This window comes from Caloenas nicobarica, chromosome 16 (assembly GCF_036013445.1).
Source record: "Caloenas nicobarica isolate bCalNic1 chromosome 16, bCalNic1.hap1, whole genome shotgun sequence".
Lineage (NCBI taxonomy): Eukaryota > Metazoa > Chordata > Aves > Columbiformes > Columbidae > Caloenas > Caloenas nicobarica.
The window spans coordinates 12895258-12912987 of NC_088260.1; the positions used below are offsets into that span (position 1 = coordinate 12895258).

General features: G+C 53.6%; 1 protein-coding gene across 1 annotated transcript in view; it reads right to left on the reverse strand.

Moving 5' to 3' along the window:
* KSR2 (kinase suppressor of ras 2) overlaps positions 1–17730 on the reverse strand; it is an 80466-nt gene that overhangs the window by 37552 nt on the left and 25184 nt on the right. The window contains exons 5-7 of the mRNA XM_065646495.1: positions 12453–12634; positions 2750–2819; positions 2013–2096 (exon numbers count right to left, since the gene is read on the reverse strand). Of these exons, the coding sequence (XP_065502567.1) occupies positions 2013–2096; positions 2750–2819; positions 12453–12634 (336 nt within the window). The remainder of the gene's footprint in view (positions 1–2012; positions 2097–2749; positions 2820–12452; positions 12635–17730) is intronic.

Here is a 17730-nt window from a genome sequence, read left to right on the forward strand (position 1 = left end):
GTCCTGGCGCTTGTTCCTGGGGAGCAGAGCCCGACCCCCCCTGGCTCCAAGCTCCTTTCAGGCAGGTCAGAGATCAGAAGGTCTCCCCTCAGCTCCTGTTCTCCAGCTGAACCCCCAGCTCCCTCAGCCGCTCCCATCACACTTGTGCTCCAGCCCCTTCCCCAGCTCCCTTCCCTTCTCTGCACTCTCTAAAATAAAATGCAATAAAAGGAGCAGACACCCACACTCAGGGGAAAGCCACTTCCCCATAACCACCATCCAGCACTAACGCAGTTTTATACCTAATTAAACTTGGGGGCAGTGGCTGCACCGGCCCCTTTGGCTCCCGATGAATCTCTGCCCCTATGCCTTTCCCTCCTGGCTTTATTACCAGGACATTTAACAAAAAATAAATGAGAGCATTTACAGCTATGGTGAATATTCTGCAGAGCTTTGCCTGTTTTCGCGGAGCCAGGGCAGGAGTCTGTGTTGGGCTTCACCCCCGGGTCATGCATATAGGCATAAGGAGGCTCCCACGCCCCAAAACGTTCCCGTTCCTTCTTAATTAGGGATGGAAACAAGTCACCAGCTCACGCCCCAGCAGAACAGGGAGACCCAAGAGGGGGAAACGCAAAGGAGAGGAAAGGATTTTAAAAAACAAGGGTAAAAGGATGAAAAAAAAAAAAGAAGATGACGGCAGCTACAAGTCAATGAGCTGAATAATGAAAATTCGGGAGCCGCGCGTGTTTGCTTTTATTACAAAGCCGTTCCTAGAGGGGAAGGCAGAGATTAATTTGGTATTCAAGGCTTGGAGGGATCAGGGGTCGGTTTGTTTTATCTGCCCGTTCTCCTCCTGTTCCTGGGGAAAGCAGCGCCGGGACCGGCAGCTACGGCAAAGCCGGCAAACATAAATACTCTGCGTTCACCGGAACTTTTTACAACTGGGGGATTTATTTGCTCTTTTCTGAGCGACTACAGCAGCAGGACCGACACAGCCGGAGCATCGCAGGTCCCAGTATCACATCCCTCCTCCCTCTCGGGGACCAGCCCCAGGCAGGGATCACGGGCAGCAAAGCCTCCAGTTGCTTGAGCATTTAACGCAACATGAATTGCTGCTTTAAAAAAATATATATATTTGATAACAGCACTTCCAGAAAACCACCACCAATTGCGCAGTAGCCAGGCGTTTCTCGTCCAGGTTTAAATCCCAATTTGCTAACTCATCAGCATTTAATCAACGGCAACAGCGATCGTTATCACTCGATAGCTCTGGCTAACGCGGTTACCGGCAGCTGATCGGTATATTCCCAGCACCCATCCCTTGGAAAGGCAATCGTGCCTCCAGAAGCAACTTCATTAAGTGCTGATGGCTGCACGCTACGGTGCAAGAGCTGGGACTGCGCCGGATTTAAAGCAGGATGAGTGGCCCCAGCCTCTGCCTCGCTATCTTTTCCCAGTTCTGCCCAATTTTACGGCCAGCACAGCCCCTCTCCTTTGCATCGCAGCTTCATTGCAGTGAGGGGTGAGTTGGCTTCTCGGTGCCACAACATTGCCCGGAAATCGAGAGGCACGAGACTTTTGCTCATGCAAAAAATAGAGGATATAGCCCAAAGCTGGGGAAAAAAAACCCATCGGCTGCCTGGACACCCCGCTGGCAGGCAATGCTCTCATCCCAGCTGCTCAGCCCCCGGCCCAGCGCATCCATCCCCATCTCCCACAGATAATTCCACATGGAACCCTTCAACATGGGCATCTGCAGGGGGGCAGCGAGCGGGGGGCTGAGGGCGTCTGATCAGCAGCTCTGGTGCCAGCAGGATCCTCCCCGAGGACCCCGCTCCCATCCCCAGCACGCAGCCCCAAGCTCAGCCCTGTTTTGTGATGTTCTTCGCCCAATTTCACATCTCATTAAAGCTTCCTGCGAGGCTGAGCTGGCGAGAGGCTGGTTCATCTCCCCGTGCCCGAGCTCGGCTCTCCTCATTATCCCCCTCGCGACATTAAGGAGCGACACAAACCGCTCCGGCATTGCGACGTACTTGCAGTTTTTGCATTTTAAGCCGAACAACATTCCTTTCCCGCAGACGGTGCAGGTCTGAGACATCCAGTACTTGGTGGAAAACCTGCGGAAAGAATCACAGAGAGCGGCTGGGAATAGAAGAAGCTGCTCTGCCCCATCCCCTGCTCCTGCAGAAATATCTCCCCAGCCACACTTATCTACGCAGCTCCCACTTTTCCTTTCCTTGCTGCCCTCAAACGTTGTGGCAGGTGTCAAGGCATCTTCTAGGGATGCCAAAGCGCAAATCTGAGTTATCCAGAAGGGCAAAGCCTGCTCCAAGCCATCCCAGATGGGCATTAGCCACCAGCTCGCTGTGGCCCCCTGGTTTTACCTACCCCAGGCTGCGGCCAGAACCCCCAAAACATCTCCCTGCTCTGGGGACTCAAGTTTCCAGCCCATCAGAGGAGCAGCTGCCCCATGGAATAGCAGCACCGAAGACATTTCTAGTGCTTCTTTTGGTGGGAGATACGGAAGGGCAATAATCCAGAGACGGGCAATTTGCTGAAGGTTGCCAGGGTCACGGATTAGATAGAGCTTTCATTGATAGCAGCTCAAGCCTTATCTAAACCAAATCTGAACCGAAATGGAATTTAAATGGGATTGTGGGACAGCACAGCCCAGCATGGGAAACAGGGGGAGCGGTCCCGAGCCCCCCGTCCTGGACTGGAGATGCAGAGGGAGATGCTCATCCCCAGCAGCAGGGAGGGTTCAGCGTACCTGTGTTTTATTGAGTTTCCCAGATCTCGGCGGGGGATCTGCGGGGACCAGCGAGGCACTGACAGCGTATCTGTGGGGAGAGGAGAGACGGGGAAAACCATCGGGTGTAATAAAAGCAAGAGCGAAGGTTCAGGCTTTTGGGGAGGGGAGCAAAGGATGCGCGCACACACACACAAAAAAATAGGATTTGCCTAATATTTCCCTGTAGAGATGCTCTTCTGGGCTCCCTTTCTGGAAAGCAAGAGGCCTCTGGCTTTGTAGGGAACCCAGGTCTCCTGCCCCCCGCATCACACCCCCCAGCACCCAGTTTGGGCCAGGGTGGGAGGTGCTGCAGCCACCCCACGGGTGCTACACCCATCCACGCATAGGGCGGGATTGCAAAGCTATCGCGATGTCCAAACAAGAAAGGCAAAGCGCAGCCGAAACAGCAACTGCATCATTTATTAATAAGACATCATGTCTTGCGGTTGCGGCTGAACAAAAAGCCAAGTGGCACCCGCTGGGAAGGCAATTTAACTCGTATTGAAATACAAGAGCAGAGTAAAAAGTAGCCTGGACACTCTCCTTCTGAGGTAAAAGGAGAGAGGGTAACGGGACCTTGGCCGGCCAAGGAAAAAGAGGTAAGTTAATTAGTGCCGGCTGGAGCAGGCAGGTAATTAGCAGCACAGCCATGCCAGTGCTGTGCTTGGACTGCACGTCCCCCTTCAGCCTCAGCAAGGGCAGGGACCCTCATCCTCCTCCCGTCATGGGACAGGTCCTGCCCCTGGGATGCTCAGCCCGGGGGTTCAAACACTGCATTTTCAATTCAAGAGGTTTCCCAGGCACAAGGACTCAGCCCCAGCTGCCAGCCCGGCCGTTTGCTCCCAACGCCAGCAAATCCCTGGCCAAACAAGCTCTCGATACAATCCCTGCAAGCAGGGAGAACCGTTGTTTGCTTTAATATCCCGGTTTAATATAGCGGGCGGCAGGGCGCTTTAATTGCACGCTCTTTCTGAAGGTTACATTTACATGCCCCAGCGCCGGGGCGGCTCGGTGGTTCTTAGAAGTCTTGGGAGCATCTGAAAAAACATCCATCTCCAACACCCCCCGCCCACAGCTGCTCTGACTCCTTCTCTTACTCCACCACCTCGGTCCTGAGCACCCCCCAGGCACAGCCAGCAATTCAGATGTTGATGGGCTACAAAGCCAATTAAGGTAATTGCTGCCCCCAGCTCCAGGTTGGCTGTTTTACACCAACACCGTGCCAATACATTTGACACTCGTTTCTCACCAGTCCTTGAGATAACCCACCCCAGGCTCCCGGACCAGCATCCTTCCCACTGCCCCAACATCTGCAGCCACCCAGAGATGTCCCCAAGCCCCACAGATGATGCTCTGATGAGTGGGACCCTCACACGCAAGCACTATTCCTCCCTAAACATAATTTTCTCATCAGTAAATCACATCACACTAATAAATTCCCCCCCACCCCTCAACACCGCTCCTTGATGAACTCAACACACGGGCAAGAACAAGCTCCTCGTGCAGAATTCAATCACAACCTCTGCTTTATCAGCCACAATTTATTTCCACTAACTTTCAGCTGGCCTCAATTAAATCCATCCTGGGGAGGGGGAGAGGGGATGTAGGCAAAGCCGGCTGAGCCTTTTAATTACTTTCTAAATGTGCTCGCTGCAAAAATGTATTAAAGTGTATCGGGGAATTTTAACCTCCTAACAAAAATGAGACCTACGTGATTCACGGCTAATTATGTTCATTAGAGAGAGAGAGACGTGAAGGATCATGGTGTTTAACAATAGAACTGCTGTTTGCGGGAGGGAAAACAAGCAAAGCGGGGCAGGAGGGCAGGGAAAGGCCCCCCCACCGCCATGGGGAACAGCCCCAAGGGTTTGGGGGGCTTTGGAGTTAATTGGGGATTCTCCCCTTTAACCTGCACGCATGAGATGCCCACCCAGAGGAAAAGCTGTTTTTTCCTGTGCAATATTAAATGGGGTGATGCCCAAAGGGAAGGTGGATATGCAGCATCCCAGAAGGAATATTCTCATCCAAAACCCCAAATCGTCACAATTAGAGGTAATTGCAAAAAAAAAAAATATATATATATATGTGTGTGTGTGTGTGTATATAAACACCTTGTAGACGGGACGGGTTGACCCCTCTCGAGCTTTGGAACACAACAGCCGCTTCCCCCCGAACTCCATCCCTCTTTCCATCCCTCTGCTGCCGACCCCGAGCTGCCCCACAACGATTGATGTCTCCCGACCCCCCCTGCCCGGGTGTCAGTCATTACTTATACATTTATCACCAACAATCTCCTTTCTGGCTTAAAAATCACAGCACTCTCAGCCATCATTCCCTCCACACAAGTGCGTGAGGGCAGTTTTAGGATTATTTTTCCCCCCGTCTCCTCCCCTGAGGTGGTGGTTAATGGGCATGGGTGTGATTTCCCAGGGCAGGATGCAGCTGGTACCCACCAAGCAGCCCAGTGGGGACCCCCCAGCCAAGCCCCCATCACTTTCCTGTCTCCCCATCACCTGGAGCAGCGCCCAAAAGCCTAAACCCTCCTCCCTAATATCATGATATTGTTAAATACCACCCAGCACATCAATCCTCGCAGAGCAGCACAGACCCCCCCGCAATGCTGGGGGACATCCCCCTCCACCTGGACACCCCAAAACCTCCGTGCTCTCCCTCGCTGCCGGTAAAGGTCGTGGCTCCTGCTCCGCGGCACAGCTTATCCTCGAGTCAACACCTGCCGTTTGACGGGATCAGATGTGCCGGGAGGAGAGCGAGGCCGGGGGGACACCGCCCGGGCGGGGGGTGACAGCCGCCTCCGGCGCGTCCCTGACAGGCGACACGGGAGCGGAGCCCTGCCGCCCGCGCCCCGGCGCTGACAGGCAGCTGTGACAGCCGCCGCTGGGCCCTGAGTGACACCCGCGCACCTCGGAGGTGACGGGGACCGGGATGCTGCCTCGGCCGTGACGCCCTCCTGGCCCCCGCTGCCATCCCGACATGTCTCGGTGTCTCTCGGCTGCCGGTGCGGATGTTTGTCCATTGCTCCCCAGCCAGGAGATGGGATGTCTGGGCATCTCCTGCTTGGAGAGGAGCAGCCAGAGCTCCCTTATTTCATTTATTTTGGGGTTCTGCCCTCCCTGGGGGCAGACAGGAGGGCAGCGATGCCCTCAGCAAGCCCCAGCACCCTCACCGAGCTGAACTGCATTGATAGGAACCGTGTTTTGGCACATTATCCCCCTTTATTCATCTCCTGGCACCTTTCTGGATGCCCAGCGAATTGGTGTGAACACATTATCCATCACGGCAACAGCCTGATAAACAAACCCTCCTCCTCCTACTACAAGAAACAGCGCCAGGCAATGTTCGCATTATGAATGGGGTGGATCAAATCGATGGAAGTGAACTTGGAAAGCGTCCTGGGATGAATCACCGTGAAGCTCAGGAAGGGCCAGGAGACTTTGCACTTGTCTGTAGACATCCTACAGACCCAGGTCTGCCCCGAGCAGCCACCAAAACAACCCCTGCACTGGCCCAGGGACAGTTGAGTCCCCTGGGGAGATTATGGGGAGACGCTAGGGTGCAGCCTCCTCCCAAAACAGTTCAACAACCACCTAGAAGACAACCATGACAGGTCCAGCATCGGGTGTATCTCTATCAGCCCATCCCCAGGCAAAAATCACAACCCAGGGACCATACCACAGAATCACAGAAGGGTTTGGGTGGGAAGGGCCCTCCCCAGCTCCCCCAGTGCCCCCCCTGCCATGAGCAGGGACATCTGCACCAGCTCAGGTTGCTCAGAGCCCCGTCCAGCCTGGCCTGGGATGTCTCCAGGGATGGTTCAGCCACCACCTCTCTGGCCAACCTGACATATCATGATGGTGATGGGGGATGCTGACAGAGGTTCCTGCCCACACAGTTCCAACTGGAGAGCCAAGCACACCGAGGAGCTGCTCTGCAGCAAAAGGTGCACCAAGGGTGCAAAGTCCCTCCATGAGACACCTTGGTCCTCGCTCTGGCTGGTTTTAGGGCCAAAATAGGATGGGAGAGATCCCCAAATAGAGCTGCATCAATGCTTGGAGCAGCAGCACCAGCAGCTTTCCCTCCTCAGGATATAAAATCCATGCAAGATTCAAGCTAAAAAGAGGGTCAACCTGCCCCCTCCATTAATGTGCATGGCAAATACTCTGCACGAAAATCACAGCCAGATCCAAATCCAGCAACATCCCCACAGTGTCCCTGCTGTGGGTAGAAGGACAATCGGGCAGGTCGAAAGGAAACCTCAGCCCTTGCCAAGGGGATCATCCAGAGCAGCCGAACGAGGCTGAGCTCTTCTCAGAGCGTCTCTCTAGTAAGAAAAGAGAGTCACTTTATAATCCTGGCAGTTCCTCTTTGCAGCGTGACAGTCCTATTTATCCAGTCGAAATGTCACGTTCAGTCACTTCGCTGGCTTAAATACTCGCATTGTGATTTTTTTTTTTTTCCCCAATTCACAGCCTTGCAGGCTCCATTAGGCTTTACCCAGACAAAGCTGTGCTCTCCGGCTCCGCACAGCACTGCCAGGGTGGGGAACCCTCCGCTGCCGATAGTGAGGCAGCCAGCTGTGGCCAGATGTGGCTGTGGGAAGCTCCCATCTGGGTTGCCAACACAGCTTTGGAGTGTCATACCATGGCTTGTGTTGGTAGCAGGGAAGGTTGCAGGAAGAAAAAACCCACTCATGGTCACCAAAAAAATGATGTCCCAATTGGGAAGTCCCCTGCTGAAGGTGGTTTGAGCTGGGAGAGTGTTTAAGAGAAGTCTCCGCCCTATGAAGCCACCCCCAGCATGGGGGACAGGAATGGTACGTGCACCCTGGCACCCTGAACACTGGCATCGTGCTCTCAAGTCCTGCCTCATCCTGGATTTAGGGCTCCTGGATTCCTTGATCCACTGGATGTTACCCTGAACACCTCTTCTCCAGCCGTACTTACCCAGTGCCAGCCCTTCTGAGGGCTCTTTCACAGATGCTCAGGGGCTGAAGAAACACGAGGAGCTCTGGTGGCACCTCAGCACTTGCCACTTGCTTGGCCATCACCGGTTCACCACGCAAGGCCCAGGTAGGCATAGCCAGGCTGCTGTTTAGGGTAGAAAGACCATGCCATAAACTGCAAATTCCTTGGTCACAAAGAGGCAGAGCCAGGACTGGGATCCAGGAGATGTGACCCACCAGGGACGTGGCCAGAGAAGCACCAAAGGCAACCGTAGGACAGAGCTGACGTATGGGACTGGAGAGGGGAGGTGGGCATCACCAGAGACCACATTAAAACAGCTGTGATGGGCTCTCGAGGGACAAAACAAAAGCTCTGAGAGGTCACTGTTCACATCCCCATGTACCAAGGGATGCTCCATGGCTCCTGTCTCGCTCTCAGGCCACAGCAAGAGCCTCCCCGCTGTGTGCTGCACAAAGGTGTTCAGCGATGTCCTCGCACAACGAAGCCTCCAACAGACCTTCAGTTCATGGACCACTGAGAACAGGTGATGGGTTTTTCTCTCCTGGTACACACAAGGTCTTGGGTTGGGTTGCGTTGGCTGCTCCTTTTCTTCTGCAGGGCTGGACACCAGCTGGAGGACGGGCAGCGGCGAGGACATTCCCTGCACAGCCATGTGCCCGGGTGCTCATTTTTCTGTCCTAGCAAAGTCATGCATGGACTCTTCTGTCCTTCCTTCTACCCACTTTGGTTTTCAATAGTCCAGGATGGAAACAACATTGTTGGCCCATCCTGGAGCAGGTGACCTGATCTGGACGTACAGGGTGACAGTGCCTTGGCTGGCCTTGCAAGAGGGAGAGGACAGGCAGAAGGCACAGCCCAGGAGCAATGCCAGATGCCACCAGGACACCCGGATAACCAAGACACAAACAGGACCTACTAGACCATAAGCCTGGACAATAAAAAGGAGAAGATCCAACTTGATTTCTGGGTGCTTGTAGCCAAGTCATAGAATCATAGAATCATTTTGGTTGGAAGAGACCTTCAAGATCATCAAGTACAACCATTAACTCATGGGCTGTTGAGTTCCAAATCCTATTTCAAAGTAACAATACATCTCTGGTGGTCACTGGTTCACCAGGAGGGACCAGATGCACCGTGAGAGGGTCCTGTATGGAGCCAGACAAACCATTTTCTGTCCCTCAACCATAAGGCTGGGCTATTTCAGACTTCAAGGGCACCCCAGAAGTCCTCATTTCCCCCGTTCTGCTTCCCCTCAAGGGGCTGCTAAGGAAAAAATTCCATTCAAAACCAAAATTCACGGGGATCCTGGCCCTGCGTGAAGGGAATTTTACCCCTCCAGCAAGATCTGTGCTGCAGGAGAAAGAGGCTCCTTCTGCAGCTCACTGCCAGCCCGGGCGCTCTCGCTTCACGTCTGTGAAAATCTATTCCCATCAGGGCAATCGGGCTGTTAAAAATAAGAGAGAAGCATCCAAACCCGCATCCGATCAGGACCAGAGGTGACACAGATGGGGACACGCTCCTGCCACAAGCAGCAAGACGCGCTGGCTGTTGAGAAGAGATCACGGAGAGACAGCGGGGAGAGAGGGGGGTGGCCGAGGGCTCACCAGGCTCTGCTCCTGCATCTCAAGCTGACAACAACAACATTTTGTTGTTTCGGTGCTCAGGGATGTAATTCCACATCAATCTAGAGCGTACCAGGTGCTGCAGTACTAAGAAAAAGGGAAGAAGCATTTTTGGTCATAAAAGTTTAGGTACTTGCAGTCATAGAGGTGGGATATTGGGGAGAACTTGGAATCACAGAATTATTTTAGTTGGAAAAGATGCTCAAGATCATTGAGTCCAACCGTTCCCCAGCCCTGGCACTGTCCCATGTCCCTGAGAACCTCATCTCCGTCTGTCCAACCCCTCCAGGGATGGTGACTCCACCACTGCCCTGGGCAGCCTGTTCCAATGCCCCACAGCCCTTTGGGGAAGAAATTGTTCCCCACATCCAACCTCAACCTCCCCTGGCGCAACTTGAGGCCGTTTCCTCTGGTCCTGGCGCTTGTTCCTTGGGAGAAGAGACTTGGCTGCCAAACCACATTTGTGCCTCGAGGATGGGGATGGGGACAGGGAGGTCCCTGGGATGCAGGTGGGCACGGTGAGCCCCATGGAGCTCATCCAGTAGCACACAGGAATCCATCACACTTAGAAGGCAACGAGAAACAGTGGCACCCCAGGACATGGGAACCCCAAACCATGACCAGCGTTTCTCATAACACCAAGCCCTGGTACTTTGGACCAGCAAGAACTGCAGCAAGATGAGAGCAGGGGACCCAAAAACATGTGAAGCACCATATGTTGGAGCTGTGAGAAGCCACCCAGGTCCCACAACACCAATGCCAGGCACAGGGAAAGCTGTAGAGACATCTACTCCATCACACAAATAAACATTCCTCTGCACCACTCGGCATAACTCATCTTCTCCCCACAAGGTAATGAAGCCGGCATCAAGCTCCATTAACCCCATCCCTCTCCCCACAGGGCTCAGCCACATGCAGGATGCGGCCGCTCGTCCCACAGTGTCACAAACCAGAAAAGCAAACGTGGAACATGACAGAAATCCAGAATGCAGCTCAAGGACAAGGCCACCAGTACAGAAATGATGCAGAAAAACAAGAGAGACAGAAACAGTATGATCTAGTGGGACTTTTTTGCCTCGCATCAAATTTTCCACAGGGTTTCCCAAGAGCGAGGGTCGCTCAGTGCACAGATGCTGAGCCTGCAAGGACCAAATGATTTCGCTGACGCTAAAACCTCTCAACAGGGATCCGGTGCAAGCAAGCCCCTCTCTCCACAGATCACACCAAGCCCAGCAAAAAACATTCGCAGCAGCCAAGAAAGTTGGAGGGCCGAGGGAAAATGAGAAGAGATGCCTCTCCAGCAGCGTTAGTCACTTGATGGCCCATCACTTCTCATCGCATCGCGCTCCTGTGATGCCACATTACATCAGGTTATCACACCACGGGATGTAATCCAAGGCTGACGCGTGAGGAGAACCTAATGCAATGAGACATGGCGGGGGTTTGCTGAGAACGGGTCTTATTTCTTAGTTTCTGGTCCGCTGGTCCCCATCGTTTCGGGCTGCAAGCTGAACTCAGCTGTTGCCAGGGCAGGGAAGAGTGATGCAAAAATACCCCTCGTTCCAGGCAAATCTGGCTCTGCCAGGGTCGAGTAGTTGGACATCTCTAGAAATAACACCTCCTGCCAGGTCCCACTGTCCTCAAAGCCAATGGAAGGGGAGCAAAAAAATGCCAAGAAATGGCTCGATGACAATCAACAATCCTAAACAGCAGATGATTGGTATAAAAAAAGTAAAGACAGGAATTGTGATTTTTTTTTTTTTTTGCCTTTCAGAGGAATGGGAGAGGGATGAAAGCAGGGCAAAGGATCTTCCCCATCACACCGGTACCCACAAACTGGTGCTCGGCTGGTGAATCCGTCTCGGTGCCACTTCCCGTGGCGAGGAGAAGAACGTGGCGGTGCCGGGGGGCTGGGTGGGCAGGGAGGGGGGCTGCCCGCAAACCCCTTCTTCAGCCAGGAGCCCAGCGGTAAGAATGACTAGAAGAACCCAAAACGAGCCGGAAAGACCATGGTTTGGGTAAGTAAAGAGAAGGGAGAAGTCTGGGGAGGGGAAGGTGGCAGAAAATAAGCCAGCATATGGAGTCAGAGGAAGTTTTTAGCTGAGTAACGAGAGGCAAAGGGAGCTCAGCCTCTCCGCAACAGCTCTTGGCATGTAAATCACTCCCAACAGCTGCCACACATTTTCTGGGAGGGTTTTGTTTAGGTTGAGAGTCACGCCTGGCTTGTAAAAGCTTCAATTCCTGCAGAATTAATCAGGGCACATGGTCCGAGACTGGGAAAATGCTGCTTCTCCCAACAGCCTGGGTGATCTCAACAGCCCAAACCCATCGTGTCCCACCACCAGCATCTCCTGCAGGAGGACAAATGGCCCCAGGCAGGACAGGACCCAGCTGCTGGGGTCACCAGACCTGTTGGCATCGGGGCCGGCGTCACCCACGACACCCGGCTGAAAACCCTGCGAGCAGGAGAGGTCCAAAAAGCCACGGCTGGTTTCACAAAGGAGCCCTTGGAAAAGTCACTCTCAAGTGACAACCAGCTGGTGTCACCAACCCAGGCAGCACGGGAAGGCTTGTGGCTTTTCCAAGCAACTGCAGCCACCCTCCTGCACCCCTGTTATTGCGATACTGGAGCATATCAGTTTGTATAAATCAATATTCAATATGACAGTGGTTTTATATACATACAGACAGACATATTCAATTTTCCAAGCTCATATTTCATAGAATCATAGAATGATTTTGGTTGGAAGAGACCCTCAAGATCATCAAGTCCAACCATAATCTAACTCTAGCACTAACCCTGAGAACCTCATCTCCGCATCTGCCCAACCCCTCCAGGGATGGTGACTCCACCACTGCCCTGGGCAGCCTGTTCCAATGCCCCACAGCCCTTTGGGGAAGAAATTGTTCCCCAGATCCAACCTCAACCTCCCCTGGTGCAACTTGAGGCCGTTTTGTCTGGTCCTGGTGCTTGTTCCTGGGGAGAAGAGACCAACACCCTCCAGACTATCAATGCTCAGGCATCAACCATCACCCACCCCATGGAAAGGGGACCTGGGGGGTGGCATTGGGACTTACTTGCTGAGAAGGTGGCTTCGGTGTGGACAGGGGGTGTGGAGGGGAGAAAAGGTGGGTACCCCACGAAGAAGGAGCGGAGGGAGCGCTCGGAGAGGAGCGGGGAGCGCTGCGCTGGGATGTTCTCACAGCTTCCCACGCTGTTGTTGATCTTGAGGTTCAAGGGCTTGTTCTTCTTCTTGACTCTGGGAGGAAGAAGGAGAGAAAAAAAAAATGAGAGAAAAGTGAAGGGCAAGAAATCTAGGGGGGATTTGCTTGCAGGCAGGGAGGGAGGAGTGATGTACCGAGGGACCGGTGGCACGGTGGGGAAAGCTGCTCACCCAGGGAAATACTGTGCTGCCCCATGAGCTGATGTGAGAACTACACCCGTTTACCTACAAGAACTTCCAGTTCTTCCCCATCACCAAAAGTGACAGTTTTCATTAAGGAGCACATTGCATTTGGGAGCTCTTCCTCCTGCAAAACCTGGCTGAAAAGGGCCACGTTGCAACATCACGAAGTGGAGAGGAGCATCCTCTGCCCTGCCCCAAAGCAGCCTCAGGGAAAGGCAGCTCAGGATTTTTGGAGATTTGGAGGATTTGGGGCAGAGACCCATACGAGCATGGAGTGGACAACGTGAGAGCTCATGGTCATCAAGGACGCTCCTGCTCACAGCTCATAAACAGCTGGAGATGGTTTTCTCGGAGGTGACACCGTCAGCATTGATGCGTGACTGAATTACAGACTTTAACTTAACTTGCTGCCTTCGGTATCTGCTTATATGGTTATAATCAGGCAAAAAACACAACGTGGGAGCAGAGGGGGAAGGGAGCAAATCCCGGCACCTCCACAACCACCGCAGCTGAGCCCAGGAGAGAAACCCAGAGCCCCAAAATCAAACCAGAGCTGGGCAATGCCGATGCAGTGGAAATCAGGAAAGTACAAACCCTGGTACTGCTCACTCTCAAAACTTTCTTTGCATCCAGCAGCTGCTTTCCTGCAAACACCTACACACTTGTCCATGGGCAGCAGGTTCCGCTCTCTTGTCATTGCTCCAGTAATGTCAACCGGAGATGCACCCGAGCTCAGATATGCGCTGGGGACCGCGGAGCATCCTCCCCAGGGCCGCACATCTCCCACCGCCCCGGGCATCTGGCCGCGCCAGGCGATAGGAAATGATCGTGCTGCGCACCCCAGCCCGCCTGAGCAGGAGAAAATTAATAAGCTAATTGTTTCCTCGCACAGGAAAAGCTGCTGCTGCCTTTAGGGTGGCTGTAATGACTTTTTTGGGTGTGCTGGGGTGGGTGATGCCTCCAGCCAGGTCCAATGAAAGAACCGTCCTTGCTCTGAGCCCATGGGGGTCCGGTGCAGCAGCAGCCCTGCGGGTGATGGTCACCATGTCACGCCTTGCCAGGGGGAATTTGAGCTGTCCCTAACGTCCCTAAAGCAAATCTGCCAAGCACCAAGGTGAGGAGAATCCTCCGAAGCTGGTCCGAGCCTTCCATCACTGCCGCTCGATCCCAACCCGGCGGCACAACCGCAGCATCCCTGCCGAAGCCCCAGCACGGGCACAGCCCCAGCTCCCCGCTTGCTCAGCCCCGGCGCTCGGCCCAAAATGCTTCCTGCAACGCAATGATTAGCCACTAATTTCATTTTTTTCCACCCATAAATCAGTTCCAGACCAAATATTTACCGCGAGCATCATTTCCTTGCCAAGCAGGGCTGGTGACAGCTCTCATTATGAGGAAGGATGAGTGATTTTGGACAGAGAGATATTTTTTTCTCTCCTTGTTTTTTCAGGAGAAAAAAAAAAAATAATAAATACACACCAACACCATGAGCCAACTGGGTGACCAGCGAGGGTCGGCTGTCTGTTTGGCCATGGCCTTGACCCCTTTCCATGTCCCAAAGTGGGGGGAGGAGGGACTGAAGCCTCCCCAACGCAAAGGAGAGGAGTGGGATGCTGCAGCAGGAGCATCCTCTGCCCTGGCAAGTCCTCTGCCACAGGGGCATCGCAGGGACAAGGTATCCTGCTGCAAGCACCCCAACATTGGGGACAGCAGTGTCCCAGCTGTTAGGGACCCCCGAGGTGTCCCTGGGGTGCTGAGAGCAAACCTGCACCTTCACCTCTCTGGGTGTGACAAGCACTTGGTGCCCCCAGGCTTTGGGTCCTGCTCAAACAGACTGAGACGGCAGCTTGTCCCTCCGTGGGTGACCAGCACGGGGGCAGGATGAGGCCACAGCACCCATGGGAGCCCAGGGGGAGCTGCAGGGGCAGATGTGGCTGGGTCGTAGAGGACACGGCTGTCCCCTTGCTGGCTTCCCCATGGTTTTGTCCCCAACCGGCAGAGTGTTGGGGACAACCAGCACCACAGACAGTTGGGTGGTGCACTCAGGGAGCAAATCTCTACCCCATCCTCCAGCAAAGGCAACAGGAAAAAGGTAAAAACACTAAATAACCCAAAATCTGGAAAAGGACAAGTCCTGAAAGCAGCAGAGGGCACAAATAATGAGCTGCAAAGACATCCCAAGAGGTGACACGGTGCTTCTCTGTGATCTTCTCTTGGCCACTCCAAAGTGGCCCCAGCCACCAATTTGGGGACAAGGTACCTGGGGTGCCAGTGGGGCATAGAGCAAACCTGCCATGTAAAACAAGCCTCGTTTGGGGCTGCTCATGCAAAAAGAGGGTCAAATGCCACCCTTGCTGCATGGGCTTCAGAGCAGGGGTGCAGGATGAGGAACCACATAAGGTACTTGCTGCCATGGGGGGGTCACAGATCCCTCCTCACTGACCTCCTGCATCCACACATTTGCACTGCAGCACCCCAGGGTGAAAGGTCTCTCACTTTTCAAGCAATAAGTGGAGATAAAGGTGTAAATCCCATGGCCAGAGGGGGCTACACCTCCTGACCATCCCCAGCCTCACCTTCCAATTCCTGGGAGCAGTTTCACTCATCTCTGGCACACATTTCCATTTTTCCTTATTTTACCCACGCCAGCATCATACAAGGGGTTAAACAGCGTGTGCTGGAAATGCATCGTGGCCCTCACAACCTAAACGCCCCCAGCACAACCTGGAGCCCCCAGACCTCACACCTGGGGGGCAGGAGGAGCCCCATGCTCTGCTGGGCATCACCCCCCTGCCAGGCTCCCAGACCCAGCGAGAACAGCGGAAGCAAAAAAGGGGATATTTAAAAAAAAAAAAAATTAAAAATAAAAAAATTCAAGGAAGAACACGAGCTTAATTCCATTTTCATATGGAGAAAGCCCCCAGACAGCAGCAGAACCCCCCTCCTGGATGGGGGTCAGGCTGGATTGGGAAGAACCGAAGTCCAGCGCACGACACAAGCTGGACTCGCTTCGATGCTCAGGGGGGTTGGCCTTGCTCATCCTCCCATTAAACACCAGTTCAGACCTCTCCAGAAGCCGGCAAATTCTCGGCTACTTGGCTGAGGGGGTGGAAAAAGCAAACATTCCCCTTAAAACGTCCTGGTGATGATACAGAAACGCTGATGGAGAAGCAAAGGCAGTGGAAGGGAATTCACAGCGCAGCTCTGCGAAGCTGCAGAAGGGGCTATTTAGATGGTGCCGATACCTCCCGGCCCCGGGAAGGAGCATTTTCCTCCAGTCACAGCTGGACAAGCACCGAAATGAACCTCCAGCCTGCGCCGGGGGAGGCTGCGAAGAGCCGGGTGGGGGGAACGGGGAGCTGGTTACGTACCGGTTATTTTTGATTCTGGCTTTAAAGGATTTGTGGGGAGCAAAGGGGACCACACGCAGCCCTTCTCTAGGAGCCCCCCAAAACCTGGGAGACAGCCTGGGGTGGCTACAGCAAGCCCCAGGGATGGCAGGAAAAGCATCACTGCAGGGACAAGGGCTCCTTTCCCAACAGATTTGGAGCAGGTCCCCAAGTCTGAACACCCCAGCGATCTTTTTTTTGCCACTCTGGGAGCCTCAGGTCCCTTCTCCATCCTCATCCCAGCCCTGTCCCCATTGCAAAAGGCAGCCGGGGGCTCTGCAAGCACCAAGTCCCCCTCACCACAGGGGTGCCAGGCTCCCCACCAGCAAGATGGAGACAGACCCCAAATCCTTTCCAAAGTCACAAATTCTCAGCCTTTGCAGATCCAGCATCCCCCCAACACCCTGCTCTGCTCCGTCACCTCTCACCATCCCCTAACCCCCTGTATGGCCCAAAAAGCTCATTTTTACCCTTATCATAGAATCACAGATGGTTTGGGTTGAAGGACCCTCCCCAGCTCCCCCAGTGCCCCCCCTGCCATGAGCAGGGACATCTGCACCAGCTCAGGTTGCTCAGAGCCCCGTCCAGCCTGGCCTGGGATGTCTCCAGGGATGGTTCAGCCACCAGCTCTCTGGCCAACCTGGGCCAGTGTTTTAACCTTTATGCCTTCCCCGTGCATCTAGTAGGGAAGTTTTGTTCCCTAAGAATCTCCAAATACAGGACCCCCCCAATCCAAGCCCCCCAAAACCAGAGTTAGCAGCAGTATCAGGGCTAATTTCTGCCACAAGACAACACAGATGCTCGGAAAAATCAGCACCGCTCACTAGGAGCGATTCCACACACAGATAGGATAATGCCAACTATTAGGGACATAATTTCATGCAAGAATTCGCTAAACAGATGATGATGGTTTTCAAATAAAATAAAAAATATAGCCCGGCTAGTTCAAAGTGCTTAATGCAAATTCCTTTAGGTGTCAATTGAGCCTGAATGGCTCATCCCTGCCTGCTCGGTGGAATCAGTCAAACGCTTATCACCTGCTTCAGGAAAAAAAAAAATAGAGGGTTTCAACAGGCAGTGAAAAACAGGAGCAGACACCCAGGACAAAGGGCTTGTCACTCCTTTCAGCCCCAGCGAGGCTCCACATGCGGGAGGATTGATGGGGGCTTGTGGCATGGGATGCAGGGATGGTATGGATGCTATAGGGTACCCGAGAGAAAGGCACCCAACGAGGATGCACGGAGCTTTGCTGCACAAAAGGATGAAATATCTGGGATGTCCCTGGGTGATTTCCAGGATGGAAGAGTGGGATGTGTTGGGAAAGCGAGTGGGAGGAGCAGAAGTGGGAATATGAGGATGGGTACGAGGGGACCTGCGTGTGACAGGGAGTAGAGATGCCCACTGCTTAAAGAAAAGGTGGAAATCGGGTAAATAACTCTGTCCTGAAGGCATTTGGTCTCGCTTGCCAATACTATTGTAGTAAAAAAATTGAAATAAAAGAAAAAGAAGGAAGGAGGGCAAGAAAAGGAAGGAGGGCAAGAAAAGGAAACAGGTAAAATAAAA